The sequence below is a fragment of the Pygocentrus nattereri genome, chromosome 20 (assembly GCF_015220715.1).
Source record: "Pygocentrus nattereri isolate fPygNat1 chromosome 20, fPygNat1.pri, whole genome shotgun sequence".
NCBI lineage: Eukaryota > Metazoa > Chordata > Actinopteri > Characiformes > Serrasalmidae > Pygocentrus > Pygocentrus nattereri.
In genome coordinates, this window is record NC_051230.1 from 13251084 (window position 1) to 13267971 (window position 16888).

Consider the following 16888-nt stretch of genomic DNA (forward strand, 5'->3'; position numbering starts at 1 on the left):
ACTCAGTAGGCAATGCTATTTAGCTGGCTGCAGTAGTCTGCCTCTGCTACCTTCTTTAGACTAAACAGATGAAAAACTCTGACCAGATGTAGGTTCTTCACTGCCTTATGGTTTAGTATAGAGTTCAGACAACTCATGGTTGCTTAATATGACAGCTATATTGCTACAGAAAAGCTGATTTGCATATCAAAAATCCTAATTCACTATTTGATTTATTAGACTTTCATGACAATTTGAACATTTGAAAATTCAGACTCAGCCTTTCATTAGTGTTAATAATTACAACCAATACTTGGTGACCTGCCCTTGTAGGTGGCTCTTGAAAGCTAAATAATATAAAATATTTGCATTAAATAGGAGAGATTTTGAGAATAATCTTATTTAACTATATCATGGCTATATGAAATGAATTACTGACACACATGTGGAGTTTCAACTGTCTTATAATCACTTTTCAATTAATATCAGTATAATATCAGTAGAGAAATTCCCTATCAGTGCATCCACATATCGTGATAATCAAAATTTCATTCACTGGATGAATATGGGGAAAGTTTGATTTGAGTGTGTGGCCATTTGGATTAAGCAACTCTCCCTCTGCCAAACACAAGGAAGCATTGAACACAGCAAGAGACAAATAAATCTACAAGGTAATAACATTAAACTAATTTCAGAGCTTTGAGGCCAAAGAGAGCTGGGCTGGTGGGTGATTTGTGAGATCAGGACACTCAGTGATATCACACTGAGGCAGGAGTGGAGGGGTGGGGAGTGCTTGAGAAGGGTGATGTCACATGAACTTGACATTTGCCCCAGTTTCTTGGCCCTCCTACGGCTCAGATTCAGCCTTTCACACCCCATGTGTAAAAGCCGCAGCGCACATCAGCATAAACAGCATGACCAACAGTGGCATCAGCATCTGGTCTGCATTAGCTCAGTGAAGCTAGGGGGCTGCTTGCAATAATGCATGACTTGTGTGTTTGTCTACACTGAATATACAGTGTTTAAAAAAGACAGACACATTTTCAGTCTTTTTAAAGCAGATATTATGCTGCATATACCAAGCCAAATTATTCAGATTGCATTAATTTTTTTGTGAGAGGTCAGAATTAATGTTTTGTTGTTAGTTGTTCTGATTAGTTTATTTTTTTAAACATATAATTAGTAAAGTGCTCAAATGACACTTGCAAACAATCACAGTACCTCAGCAACTCCTGTGGGAAGAGTGTAGGGTTGATCACATTCAGCCAGAAAGGAGCATGGCTACTGTTTGCTTTGGCCAAAGTGTTGGAAGTCCCTTCACTAAGCCCATTCTGAAAAGTACTAGATTACACGAGAGAAATTACCTATAAAACAAGCCTGAACAAGTCTATGCTCAAGACTTATCAATCTCTTCCATATGCACAATTACTCGATGTGACGATAAAGCAATAAAAAAGAAATATTCAATAAGGAATAACATCACAAACTTAAGTATGTTACTGCTTACAACAAAATTCAAAAAGTTCATGGTTAGCAGGAACTTAAGAAGAGTAAATCTTTGTTGTTACTGCAGCCAGATTTGACTGCATCATAACATTAACCCAAGGAATGAGTGTCTGTATTACCTGTAGAGCTGTGGTAGGGGGGCAGTGAGAATGGCACATACACTCAGCAGTTGATTACATAAGCTGTGGATGCAGGACACCCAGTTTCCTGATGCCAGGCATGGCCTGACCAGCTCCTCCACACTGCCACACAAGCTCCACATCAACTCCTCCACACACAGCAGGATAGCTGTGATGTCTACCCTGAGACAGACGAGAGGACAGTAGATGATGGTCAGAAAAAACACAATGATTAAGAATACTCGCAGTATGGTGTACAGTCCAGAAACCACCCTTTTATTTATTCAATTTCCTCTCAGATTGGCCATTAAGCACACATTCATTTTTCAGGTGTCAGAAAAAAGCAGGAAACACATATTTAACTGAAAACTACACAACAGCCTCCAGCATGAAGTAAAATAACAAATCTATCAGTATTAATTTGCCACTCCTTACTTTTGTACACCCTAATGCAAATGTTAGAACCAACAAATTACAACTGTGTCCATCTAATGAAATTTGTTGTTCCACAAGAAGTATCAGACATCATGTTTCCCTTCAAATAGACCATAACATTTTAACATAACAAAACATTTGCACTAGAATGCCACAACTAGATGAGATGTAGAGCAATGTTTTATTGACTAATGAATCTAAATTTGTAATTTGTAATTGATTGGTCTGTTAAAAGTAGAAAATGCAACCAATTTCTAAGACTGAACTATGTAGGTATGGAAAAATATCCCTACATGACCATATGAAAAACTGAAACAAGTCTCCTAAAAAGAATGGAAGCTGTGATATTATATTTAGTTGTTATACTTGTTATAGATAGTTGAGGCTTTTGTGTAATTTTCAATTAAATATATGTTTTCTGCCTTTTCTCTGAGGTTGAAAATAGAATGCTTGTACTTAATGGTCATTTTGAAAGGAAAAGAATTTAATAAAGATTGATCTTTGACTGTAATGTTTACTGTCATTATATATCCCTTTCAACAATTTGTATGAAAAGATAAAACATTTTTAATCTTTTAATGGCCAAATCCTTAGAATACTTTCCTTTCATTTTAAATGATCCCAGAGTTATGTGTCTAATGTGTGTCTGCACAGGCTCGGCATCAGGAGAGGTCAGACAAAACACTCACTTAGATCACTTTGTCAAACCTCACCCCATTAACTCTTCCCTGCTTTTATGCTGCACTCACTAAACATCCTCCATTCTAAAGATGGGTACAGAGAGAGAGAGAGAGAGAGAATAAAAAAAGAGATGGAGAGATGGAGAGAGAGAGAGAGAGAGAGAGAGAGAGAGAGAATGGAAAGGTCCATCTGCTTGGCAGACTCTGAGCTGGGCCTGCATTCAGCAGCTTGTAACCGGTTGTCCTTGCAGCAAAAAGCATTGAGGGGGAAAAATGCAAACCAGCCCTTCCATTCATTCCCATCTTTCTCTCCTCTCACTCCTTCTCTTCTTCTTCCCTGCTAGCCCCTAGGCAATCTGCGCTTTCTCAGCGTTCACTGGCTAGAACGTCTTTAACCACTTTAAGTATGTGCTAATGCAGCGCACAAGGCCCCTGCAGTCAAAGCGTTAGTAAGGTCCAGGCGTGCTCAAGCCCAGCCCTGTGGAGCATGACGGAGCAGGGGCCCGGAGCCAGGCGGCCAGGCTGGGGCCGTTCACTAACAAAAGAGAGCCTGTTCTACTTTCACCAATCTGGAGCTCTGTGCTGAGCCCGGGGGCCAAGCACCAGTGCAATCACTAAAGCATTCAAACCGGTCTGCTAAGCCCTCCCGGACAGGCAGGCTAGTGTTTCGTGAGGCACTATAGATATGGGCAGAGATTGTGGATGCAGGCAGCAGTGCTGACGTCCGCTCGCAGTTACACTATGGACTAACTTCTGGTTTTATAGTAACAGCCTTCATCTCAGATTACAATCAAGCTTAATTACATACGTAATCACTGCAATATAACATTTCCATACCTCACGCTCATGTGTAAGGACCAAACCTAAAGGGACAGCTCAACACTCTCCTTACCCCAAGATATGCTTGGTTTCCAATGTTTTCTTATTTATTTTGCCCTGAAGCTACAAGGCAAATATTACTAACAAGTAGGGATGCACTGAAATTTAAGCAATTGAAAGATTTGTTGGTACTTTTGTTTTAGACAAATTACAATAATGTATTAAAATGAAAGACTTTACAAGTAATATTAACGGTATTGGAAATGAAAAACAGCGATTAAATACGTTGTTTGTTTCCATCACTCTCCTGCACCAGTCAGGGCAGATTAGTTCAAACTGTTTAAGTGGCAACAGATCCACAATGAGAAAAAAAAAGTCATGTAGAGCTGTTTCAAGGATTCTACGAGGGACATTGTTCCTGTTGAGTATCATGGGAGAATATAACATCTATCTACTAAATTATAGTAAGTAAATAAATGTATGCCTAACTTAGCATTCACTTTCCTAAAATCTTGTGGAGGGACCAATGGAAATGCTCTTTACTGGCAACGCCCACAGCATAAGTCGTTAGACGGTTGCCAAAGGACTGCCTTCACAGGCTAAACCAGCAGGGCAGTAACATAGTCACTTATGTTTCATGAAATTGGTAAAGTAAACAATCACCAGCCGAGTTTGTTGTTTGTTCTAAAATTGCACATACAACTAGTGCATAAAGTTACTTCCAACAGTGGCAAAATTCCACCTACATGGGCAGTTCTAGACCAAAACCAAGGGTACTGCAAGCATTCACAGGATATGCAAATGAGCTAGAAACAACCTACAGTTGTACTACAACTACAGTAGTACTAGCAGCCATTTAAAGCCTGGAGCTTGTCTGTATTTTTCTCCACTTTAGCTCCAGTGCTAAATATCAAATACCAAAAATGATTTGTCCAGACTACATTTAGGCTAAATCTGATTTTATGCTGAACTTTCACTTTAAAAGACTGTTTTTGCAATATAGTAGTAAGACAACCATTTTTTTTATAGATGGCCTATTCAGAATGAGTGCATAGACATAAATGTAGAAAGTAAAGCATGATCAAAAGGTCTTGGACATCTTTGATGAATGGCCAGGTTCAGTGTGATGGGTTTGCCAGCTGAATGTTAAGGACAGTTAAGAATGACTGATCTGAGACTGTGTGTCTGATACCTGATCTGGGAGAGTCTCTTGTATGAGGGTTGTGCTCTGGAGTATCTCTGAAGCAGGAGCTCTAGCGTCTTAGCTAACACCTGAGCCAAGGTCTGCTGCGCCAGCACTGGAGATACTGACCCCCACAGGTCACTGCGCAGACCTAAGATGAAATAATGCCACATCTGGATAGAGAAGGAACACCTTTCACCCTGTAGAAGAAGGAAAGAAAGAAGAAGGAGTTGAATTTATGCCATGTTCTAAATAATAATAATAAAAAAACACTTTCTAGTAGAAATTATGGCCTCTCTTCTTCTTCTATATGACACCACAATACACAAACTGGAAGATAAACAGGAATATGTAAACTCCAGGAAGACATTGGTTCTATTTATTCTACATGTGAAATAAGTGTTTTAAGATGGGTAAAAAAAATCAATAGAGAGGTTAACATATGGAACATGCATAGATAGAGACAGTGGAGAGTATAGAAGGAAAGAAAAGAAAAAAAGAGAGATAAAACATGGAGATATGCCCTGTCTCTCTGTACAGAGGCTCATGGTCATGCCACCTGCACTCCACACCTGGCTTCCTCAAACCCACCGAGACACACACACACACAGAACACCAGGGCTTTGAAGGCCTAGTCTGGAGAAACCATCAGCACTCTTCAAAAGATCACCCAAAACAAACAAAGACACACACACACACACACACAGCGCAAAGATGACAGAAACACAAATGACTCTTGCAAAGGGTTACAGCAACATTATGGAGAGGGTGCAGATAGATAGAGAGACAGAGAGAGAGAGAGAGGAGAGAAGGAGAGGAGAGAGAGAGAGAGAGAGAGAGAGAGAGAGAGAGAGATTCCTGTGTTTTCAGGAAGGGAGGAAAAAGCGCTGAGGGTGACCAAAGACAGAATCATAACAGCCTTGTACGACATGTGCTGTAATGAGGACAGGGACAAGTTCCACAGGAGAGCCAGAATTGAGCCACTCATACTAGAGCAAATTCCACCCACTTCAATGCTCCAAACAGGTGGCCAAACCAAAATGAAAATTATTTTGATATATTTGATACATATATAAATTTTAAGGAACTGATAATAAGATTAAGTGACCCTTATTTCACCTCCTCAATCTAACCCATCCATGCAGGGAAACACCACATACACACTAGTGAACACACACACTAGGGGGCAGTGAGCACACTTGCCCGGAGCAGTGGGCAGCCTTATCCATGGTGACTGGGGGGTTGTTGGGGTTGTGTCAATTGGCCCTTTTTTTCTTTTTTCTTTTTTTTTAATGACCTTTTTTCACATAAAGGTTTTTGGGTGTTGTTATAACATGTTTTCCTCATGCTAAATGTTTGGATGCGTTCTACCTACTTTTGTTATTTTAACCATAGTCATGTTCAGTTCAGGTCCAATTCAACCTCCATTGTGTAATGAGAATGCACAATAGCTGTCTTAGCAGTTTATGTAAGAAGTAGTCTGAAAAGAGCATGAAAATTTAGAGAGCATCAATTCCTCAAAAAATGCGTTCCAACAATGTGTTTATTAGAATGTAAAAAGAAGCCACTTAGCAGCATTTTCACTGATACCATAAAAAGCCTTAGTATTACCAGCCAAGCAATATATCAGTTGGGACATACTCTGAAGCAGCTTTGACCCCCTTGCATCTGTATAGAGCCAGAGGGACAAAAACAGAGGAGATACACTAAAGGTGTGGGGCTGTGGGTCAGTAGAGGCCCAGACACAGGCAGCCAGTCTCACACCTGCACACAGCAGGCATGTCTGTCTCGCAGCCTGCAAAGAGGGTCTGTGTGCATGTGTTCGTCCACTGTCTGACTATGCCTTAATGGAGGCATAAGTTAGGACTACAGTAATGAACTGTTGCTGTACAGATGGTTCCCTCTAATGTTGCCTTAGGTTTCCGCAGGAGGGTCACTACAATGTAATACTGCAAAATATTCTACAACACAGGAAGATAAATCTACTTATGCTAATGCAAGAAAATTCTCCAAAACGAGAGGTTATTGTGAATAATAAATACAAAAAAGGAGTGAAAGGCATTGGTGTGCTGTGGCTTGCCAGTGTTTAAACACTGTGAAGTAAATGCATTCTGTCATTATACTAAGGACACACAAGACAGCATATTTTTGTCCATTAATACACTTTGTTATCTTTCCTGGCTTAATTCTAGAATAATCTATTAAAATATGGCCTATAGTTTAGCATTGTAGTCACTCAACTCAATAAAAAGCATATATCATTTAAGTCCTATTGGTACTGGAGTAGTTTTACCTTGAGAGGTCCTATAATTAAAGTGATTATGGACAAAATAAGTCACAGATCCAGACCAAATCTACAATGTCTGCATGCTTTAGAGTCTAACAGTAAGAATTTTGGAGTGAAGCACTTTGGCTAAGCCTGGTGCTCCCTCAGTAATAGCAGTCCTGGTTAAATTGACTTTACTGTAATGTCATAATAGAACCTGGTAATAGATTTGACTGTGTGCCAGATCTCTCTTCTTATTCAGTACGATGCCTGTTGCGTAATGTTGACATAGACATTCAGGCTATGACCACTCAGTCAGGCTGAAAACAAATACAATTAATCAAATCCTGTACAAACTACATTACCAAACTACTTTGATAACATTAATACAGATGGAATAGTAATAAAGGTAATTAAATTGCAAAACTCAATAGCAGCAAAAGGTTGTATACATACTTAGCTCTACATTCTGTCATCTAAGGATTATAGCATGGGTAAAAAAAACTACCTCTGGTCACAAGATGTCAAGAAATTGATCCATGTCTTGGCTATTGTAACGTATCACTGACAGTACTTATCTTAACTACAACAACTTGCATGAAAAGCATCAGCAAGAATGTTAACAAGTAGCAGACAATAAGACCATATTTATGGAAGTCCTAAAGGATAATGAGTTATTTTCATTTGTTTTCTTAAGATCTTGTAATGTTTAGTAATCATGTTAAACTCACTGTAACGGTTGGTCTCTCGTGGCTTATTGCTTTAATAAAATACAGCAAATGTACCACTTGCGCCATCTGTACCTCATAAAATGGCTTGGGGTCCGCCCAGTAGTGGCTCTCCGCATCCTGCAGTATACTGGTGGCACACACATGGATGCAGTAGCTAGTCAGGAGCTCATGCACAGCAGCCGTCACATCCTGGCTCCTCTGGATGGGCAGCAGAGTCAAAGGTCTGCAGTCGGACACATCAAAGCCAAAGGGCCCAGATTTAAGAGAACGAGCAGAAGTCATGCAGCTTACAGGTCAAAGTGGCATTAAGTGATTAATACCAGCAAATGGCTTCGATTATTACCTGCCAGTCATACGCCACCTCCCTACTTCCTCTCCGCCCCTCTTTTCCACCCCTATTCCCTCTCTAAAAATATGAGGCCACACATGCTGTCTGAAACAATCAACTTCTCCCACCACTTTTCTGTCCTTCATTTCTTTCCCCCTCACTCTCTCACTCTCTCTCGCTCTCACACATACACACACACGCTCGCTCACTTCCCCTTTGGCTCTTTGTGGGCTAACATCTGTTTTCTGACAAACACACGTCCTCCCATAGATAAATAGTTCTGTCAGGAACTCACAAGCTCATGCAGATCCCACTCCGATTCTTTACAATCCAATTACAGCATTTTAGTATTTCTGGCAATGGCCTGACAAGCTGCCTTACTGGGGGAAAAAAATTTGCTTGACAAACTATAAATTGAAAAATCTCTCCAGAAAAGCCTCCACCTTAACAAATAACTCTCATTTTTATGTACAAATGCATAAGTTACACTTTAATTTTCTAGGCAAAGCTGATTTTTTTTTATGTGCTGTTTTATATTTGATATTTTATCATCCACGGAGAGAGGCAGGGTTATTTATGAACATCAGAATTGCATGGGATGGAGCGCTAGAAGGGAATGAAGCTTGCATGAGATTTTGGTGAGTTTTTGAAACACTTGGTAGGAGAAAGCACACAGGTTAAAATCTAGTATCAACCAAATCTATAAAATGTATTGCTATTTGCCCCAAAGGCATCAGCTCATTTCTCAAATCTCATGTAAAATTTACGTTCTTTTCGTCATGGATTTATAATTTAATTGAAATAAATGTTTGATGGACATAAATCGGATTTTATATTTTAATTAGGCAGGTTTTATACTTAAAACTTTCTCAACTTTCTTTCTTTATATTTGCTCTAGAACTGCTCAAAAATAAATAGACACTAGAACTATTCAAAAATAAATAGACAAATGTTAAATAGTATATTCTTATTCAATTTCTAACCTTCACTTGACTGAAAGATCAGGAAAAAGGAAGTTCCTTGGCACTTGCCCTTGACATAAACCATATGCAAGCAGGTACATCAGACACAAAATGCACTTAAGACTTTAAACATTTCACAGACAGCTCACTTCTCGACCAACACTGACTCAGGAGTTTAAAGTCATGTTCTATTCCATGAGAAATATGTAACTGTTTTAAAAAAAAAACATATTCTCAATAAATGGCCTTGGAGACAAACAAAAGTGAAAAAGCAATAAGGCCACTGTAGTGTGATGGCACTGCAGCACAATAACTAGCTTATAAGCAAATCAAGCTTATCAAGATACTTGATTTTAACTTCAAATTACCTATCACAACTGTATATTTTCAGAAAAAACAGCACTGTGTAATTAATTAAATAATAATTAGAGTTTAATCACATAAGGATTTTTGTTTGCACCCAAGCTATGAGGCTAATGCAGCTACACTGTTTAATTTAATTTTAATTTAATTTAATTTTACCAAAAACAGTCAATATCTGGTCTGCTTTAAAATGAGTTCAATGAACTTCAAATAATAATGAACAAATGTAAGACTTTTATTCTGTTAACTTCCTATTACAAGATCAACTAACGAATTTTAAGACCTGGTTACTGCTTGTTTAATTTTTAAAGTGTATTTTTAAAACAGTGTACCATCACTAGCCTTGTAGCCCCAGTGCAAAAGTAAGCAAGGAAAATATCGACTACATTTATGACATGGAAGACATTTTGTCGCAAAAACTATCAATTCAAAGAAGCACCTTCTGCTATTTGCAGACTGAACAGTTCTAGTGCACTTGTCCAGCAAAAACAAGCACTGGAAATTTAATTATCAGTGACTTGCCTTTATGATTTCTGACATTAAATCATATACTAATACATATACATATACATATAAATACATATATTTCTGGCATTAAATCATATACTGTTTTCTACAAAATTGAACAAGCATATTGACAAGCATATAAAATTCAGCTTATGTTAACTGCTACTACTGTTTTAGCTAGTCAATGTACTTCTGTTCAAGTAAAGGGAAAAATGTGTAAATTAGCTTTCTGGCCCCTTTAAAAGATGTTACTCACATGCGGGTGGTGTCCCTCAGCTGGCTCTCATAGTGTGTTAGTCTCTGTTGGATGTAGATGCTGGAAGCCAGCAGTGTGGGGAGGTTTTTGAGGGGTGCTAAGGTGGGCACCTGCCCTGATCTTTCCTCCAGCCTGGCCAGAAGAGCGAAGGTCACCCGTCCACAAACCTCCACATAGCAGGAGCGCAGGGTGTCATCTTTACAAGCCACAGCCAGAGGCAGGAGAGCATCCAGCTCCTCCAGCACATCCGCACAGAACTGCAGAGGATAAAAGGAGAGATCTATTATTACAAAGTGCTCATGTAAATCAGGGCTCACAGTACAATTATTTTGGGAAACTGTTTTAATTAACCTATAAAATGAGTAGTTGTTACTTTTTTATTTAATGTGGTCAACAATTCAACAAAATGTGCATCTATTCAGCAATATTGATTGGTTCATCTTATAAACACCACCACAAAAAAATAAGAGTGAATGTAACAGAAAATTTAAAATGTGTCAAAAACACAGATGTGTCCCCAATATTGACATTATTAAAGTCCTCTGCACATTCTCCTTCTCTCCGCATCAACCATCTCTTCTACACATCTTCTCTCTAATTTCCTGCCACATACAAACATTTTACCTATAGTTTTTATATATGCTGAAAGTTAAATAGTCATTAATTCATCTCCTCTTCCCTAACAACTCCTCTTCCCTAAACAATCTTTTAAATATAAAAGATCACGCTAAACAAAGCATTCTAACTTTGTCATTTTAAGTGCTGATGAACTTTGTTAGAGATCTGCTACCTGATCTGAGACCAGCCAGCCCTACACATTAACAAGTACATAACTGGTTTCACATACAGTGCCGGGTTGAGCTTAGTTTCAAATATGAATTTTACATACAATGTAAAATCTGGTGTGAACTTCAATTTTTCATGTTGTACTTTAAATAATAAATTAACAGTATTAAGCAGTAATAGTAATTGTTCTGCTAACTTACTAATCGATGTTCAATTAACTTGGAATTTTTAAATGGCCAGTTTACTTAAATTTATAAGATACATTTTGAGTTTTTGTTTCACACTGAAGTAGATTTTCCTTTTTCACAGAAATTTCAGGCATTCACACATTCTCTCTCATTCACTATCATGCCATGATCTTTCATTCTTGCTCTCTCTGCTCTCTACTGTATGCACGGGGGAGTGAATGCACCAGTGCATTGTGAATTACACAGTACACCGTTCACAGTTCATTTCATAAAAGCAAGAAAATTTTGTTGCTTTTTTGTTTTGTTTTTTTCTTTCATGAAATGTTACTTCAAGGAAAATGACAAACCACCAAATCATTATGCATTTCTCTGTAAACTTTCATTCACTTTAGTTCATTTAAACTCTTAAATCATCATCTTCTTCTTCTTCTTATTATTATTATTATTATTATTAAGTTGTTAATCTTAATATTTATTTTGCACAAACTGCAATAAATTGTGAATTTAACAAGCCATTTAAATTGTTTCATGTTAATTAATATACATTCTTAAAACAAGGATCAGTTTAAAATAACTGTTTAGATTTCACTTCAAAACATTCATATACACAATCCAAAGCCTCCATGCTGCTTTTTGATTAAGATAATCTTTTATTAGTCCCATAATGCAGAAATTCACAGTGCATGCATAACAGTGTAAATGAACTTCTAGTCATCACATGAATGAGGTATAAGGTGTATTAAAAATATTTTTTCAGGCACTTTATCAATTATCATGTAAAAATGTGAAATCCCCCCTGGACAAATTACATTCTGTTCATTTTCCAAGTAATCATAAGTTAAGACATCCTCCAGAGGAAATTTTTCAGCAAATTTTACTGCACAATTTATATGTATTTGCTGAGATAAAGATTATTTTTAACTAAACTTCTTCACTTCGTATTTCTAAACGTATAGCAGTTAATGAGACCTAAACTAGCATAAATTATTCAATAACTACAAAGTTCACAAATATACTTAAAATATATATGCATAATGTACGTAAAAATATACGTAAACAAACTATTTAGTTTTGGAAGACAAAGTAACATTTCTGATGTAAAGATGGGTAAACAAAGCAATCTGTATCAATGCACAGTCCAACTTCACTTTGAACAGAAAGCGTTGCAGTTTATCTGTTCAGGCACCTTATACGTTAGTAGGGCAAGGACTCCAATACGCTTTGTATTAAAGCGAGTGAATCGGTCGTACAGATATGGTCGTGAGAGAAAGTCCAGGCCGGTTTATGATTCAAAGTCTGGCAGGCTCCCCTCCTGTGGCACTTGGAAAGAGGAGCAATACTTTATCTCATGTTTCCACATTTGTCCTGGAGAAAGGATTCTCTTTTCAAGCTCTGAGTGAGAGCGTGATTACGAATGTGTGTGTGCATGTGTGTTATACCTGCAAAGAAGTGCCTCGGGAGGCGCCTCACTTGAAAAGAAGACCCCTAAGGGTTATCAGCAGAAGGAAGCAGCCTCGAATCGGAACGCGCTCACACAAAACTTCCAATCTGCCTCCACCTCCCTTCTGCGCCTACCTCCAAAATGAAGATATCACCACCAGACCCTTCCCAAGTAACCCCAGCACACCCTGTGCTCCCTCTCCATACTCATGTGCTCCTCATTCAAAGCACATCAGGAACGACACTAGAGCAGGCCACGCCAGCGTATGTGCTGAGTTCACTGCCAAATTTATACACCTATAGAAATGAGTTACGGCGCCAGGCTATTCAAAAGCAGTAAAACATGCATGCACACCATATATATGCTCCAACCCTTCCCTTTCCATTGGGAGTCACCACGTCCTGAGGCCTCAGCGAACACAGAAAATAACAGAATGCTTTTATAAATGGAAACACTCCCAAAACCATCAGTCAGACAGTGGAAAGCGAGCGAGAGGTGACTTCATATTCCTCGACTAAATATCTGATACACCTTCAATAGTCTCTTGGCCCTCGGTCCCTGAGGCAGGCTTTACAGAGAGAGACGTTCACACACTTAAGGATGCAGTACCTCCTGCAACTCACTTGAAGTCTGCAACAGTTGCAACCACCTCAACTTTGTAAAACAAGTTTAATGAAACAGCCAGTCAAAAAGCTGATGATGTACCATGTGATCAAGTCAAACAATATAATAAGTAAAAATCAAACAGGCATGGTCACTTGGAATAATGCTGTTTATGTTACTGGTAACCTGCTAGCTTAATTTGCTGGTTAGCTAGCTAGCTAATGTTAACAAAAGGTGATCATTCCTTTTTATGAATTTTATTTTTGTAAATTAACTAAAGAAGTGTTAAAATACTGTATATGTATGTTTCATTCACATGTATTTAACCTTTGTTCAGAAAATAGCTGCAACTCATTCAACTCAATCAACGCAGTTTACTGAAAGCAGCCAATCAAGTTCATAAAACGTGGTTCACAAAGTTCAGGTATTAATATACACCCCTCAACATAAAACTCATTAAAAATAAACAAAATAACACAGCACTAATGATTTTATATAAACCGAAAAACACAATACATGAAAGAAATATTAGCAATTGTTTTTTTTTGTCAATTACTAAATAAAATGAAATATAAAATTTATATGAAATATAAAAATAAATGAATGTGTCACTTGTACCTGATTTTTTTTTTTCATTATTTTACAACTATCAAATGGAGACATGAAAACATAAAACTACAATAAATTACAAATGTCAATAGTGTAAAGGTCCATATGTGTATAAGTCCTAATATTAGAGAATGACATGAAAAAAGTAAAAATGTGAAAATGCACATGTACAAAAAGATCTGAAAATTATCTAAAAGAACATTTTGAACAATGCAAGATGATTGATATAAAAAAGCCATGTAATTTTTCTGATTAAAGAAATAAAAAAATCAGATACATTTTCACACTGTAAATGGAAGACAGGGCATTAATCAAACTTAATCAATACCATCAAATTCCAACTTCACTTTTTGAAGAGAAAGATTTTCATCGGCTGAGGCAACATTAACAAGAGTAAAGCTGGAATAAAGACTGTATGCCATTTGTTACAGTGAGTGCAGATATGGTTTGCGAGGGCAGAGTCCAGGTCATTTTATGATTCAAAGTTTGGCAGGCTGAAAGCTGGACACTGCAAGGTATGGACCCCTGCCAAGTGTGTAGCCTCAGCGGAGAGAAGAGGCCTCGAAACAACAGGCCAGTTTGACAATCAAGTCAATAACCAACAGGGTTTGGCTGTTAGGAGCTTAGTGGGAGTGTGAGAGAAAGGTGGGCGAATGTATACAGCTATACAATCTCAGACCCTATGCTCTCTCAGTCTGAAGGTGATGAGGACTCAAGAGGTGTCTGTGAGATTTATGGCTTTTTCAAGCCCACTGCTCGGGCTCAGAGAACCCATAACTAGCGCAGATCAAAGATATGGATCCCAATAGGACAGGCAACGCAAGGTTATTCCTCCGCAAGGCTATAAAACATTTAAAAGCTGAGAGTTTTTTAACAGGTACTTTTGAATGGCGCTAAATTCCAGGCCCTCGCCAGAAGGCAGAAGGTTAAGGACGATGCGCAGCCATTGTCAACATGAGGTGGTCAATAACTCGGGTGCAATTTCAGGGTGATAAATGGTTCTCTCAAATATTATGCGGGGCAAGAGGCCTGGCAATGCGGAGAATTTGAACCCAGGCATGAATGTATGAATATGAATGTGTGAAATATTGATTCCATTAATGCATTTGGACTAGCTGCACTCCGAAGCCAAGTCCTGCGCTAGCACGATACGCCTGCTTATGGTCCACTGTGATACGTGTCAGAAATGGTGGGGGTTCTGAGAGTCTCAAGACGGCAGGGAATGCAAATAAATGCACGTGGTAACCTTTGAGTGGAGAGCTGCTCATTTCGAAGCACTGACCTACACGTAAATGTGTTGTACAGGTCTTGAGTGTGGACAAATTCTGACACTTGTTAGTGATGTGGTTCCACGAGAACTATTCCATCAAAGCACTGGAATTAAAATCAGCCTGGAAAGCACTGAAATTTCACAGCACGCAACAGTCATTTCATTCAAAGGCTTGGAGATGATGTCTTCAAAGATGGAACATTGATCACTAGGTTGTACGATTAGAACTCTGACTTCAGGTTGTGGAACCTCAGGCATGCTTATGTCCAAAATATATTTACTAGAGCTTGATTGATGTGAATTTCTTTGACTGATACCAAATTTAAGGAGTTAAAAATTCTGATCAGTGACTGGATCAGCCAACAGTGTTAACACAGTGATATAAATCAATGTGGTCAAACATGTAGCACAAATTTAAAGGGACCATAGCCTGGAAATTTATTTTTGTGATGTTTTTGAAGTTTTCACTTGTTTGAAGTACAGTTTTCACTTTTTCTGAAGTACAGTTTTGTAAGTATGTAAGTATGTAACCATACAGCCCATATATGGAAAGGAATCTGCAGTCTGCTTTGAATTCAGTATTTTTGTGATGTCACAAAATCCCTTGTAACTATATATCCACCTATTTATAGCAAGTTAGCCCCCCCATTGAAACTAAAATTATAAGGAGAGTTTCAATGAGGTCCAATACAGGCCAGCCAATTAGAACAGAATTTGATTACAAATATTGGTCTTAAACCCACAGAAACAAACACAGCCTATTTAATTCATAAAGGATTAGTGAGAGGTTGGAACCTGGTCATATAAAAATGCATCATGAATCATATAAAAATAGATTATGACCGTTTTTGATTAATAAAACCACAAAAATGCCATAAGTGGACCTCAGGGAAAAAATAAAATACAAAAAAAGTAAGAAATGGGCCATTTAACAGACGTAAAAAATAAAAATCCAGTAAGTTTAAACACTGCTTTACTCACTAATATGATTGTCAATTTTTACTGTGTTTGACCAAATATGATCTTAACTGTAACATTTACTAAACTCAGATAAACTTTTAAGTCTTAAGCAATGTAGATACTAAAATGTGAGAGGTGGTGCTTCGCAGTATTCATAGCATTGTTGTTGGTTTCTGTTCAGCTCTCATTTTTAACATTAAAGGTGCCTGTTTATAAAATAAACCACTAAATTACAGTAATCTGTAGGTGGGATGTTTACTGATTCAGTTAAATATGTGTGCCTACAAAATCGGGAGACATAAGCCAACCTGTATATTAGCTGAGCCTTAATATTTACATCCATGTGAGTTTCTAAACAAACAACTTGCTCTCAGCAGTGGCAAGATCCAAACCATATGGACCATGCCCTCTTCAGAGGCCCTTTTCTGAGGCTGAGACAGCTCATCTATCTCCCCACACTAGTGCAAGTGAAGCGGCTCTCAGTCCGGGTCAATCGTAATGAGGGATAAAATGAGGCGAGACATCTCTAGTCAACAGAGGAAACAGGTGGACACAGACAGAGCAGTGGTCCACTACAGTACAGCATACAACAAACTATGCTGTGGGACAGTGGAAAGGTAGAACATGGAGGAGTCATGGAGCAAAATGTATAAGGAAGGTTCACTACTAGAGGATGCTGAAGCATTACTGTAGAGCTGATATAACCTACAGCTCAAGTGTGTTATTGTGAAATAACATCACGGCTATGTAGTATCCATTTTCTGTTTGTGTGCAAAGTAAGAAGTAAAAACATTCCAATGACTTGAGTGTCTCCTACAGCTGTCAAAGTTGTTGCTTAGCAGTGGCATCTCAGGGGAGTGATACAGTGCTGAAAAACCTGTAATGTTATTGCAAAAT

At 38.1% G+C, this 16888-nt stretch overlaps 1 protein-coding gene across 7 annotated transcripts in view; it reads right to left on the bottom strand.

Moving 5' to 3' along the window:
* kiaa0825 (KIAA0825 ortholog) overlaps nucleotides 1-16888 on the bottom strand; it is a 180071-nt gene that overhangs the window by 115263 nt on the left and 47920 nt on the right. For all 7 annotated transcript variants that reach the window (XM_017691132.2, XM_037531364.1, XM_037531363.1 and 4 more), the window contains exons 8-12: nucleotides 10135-10391; nucleotides 7791-7941; nucleotides 4731-4921; nucleotides 1605-1787; nucleotides 1201-1320 (exon numbers count right to left, since the gene is read on the bottom strand). In XM_017691132.2, the coding sequence (XP_017546621.2) occupies nucleotides 1201-1320; nucleotides 1605-1787; nucleotides 4731-4921; nucleotides 7791-7941; nucleotides 10135-10391 (902 nt within the window). The remainder of the gene's footprint in view (nucleotides 1-1200; nucleotides 1321-1604; nucleotides 1788-4730; nucleotides 4922-7790; nucleotides 7942-10134; nucleotides 10392-16888) is intronic.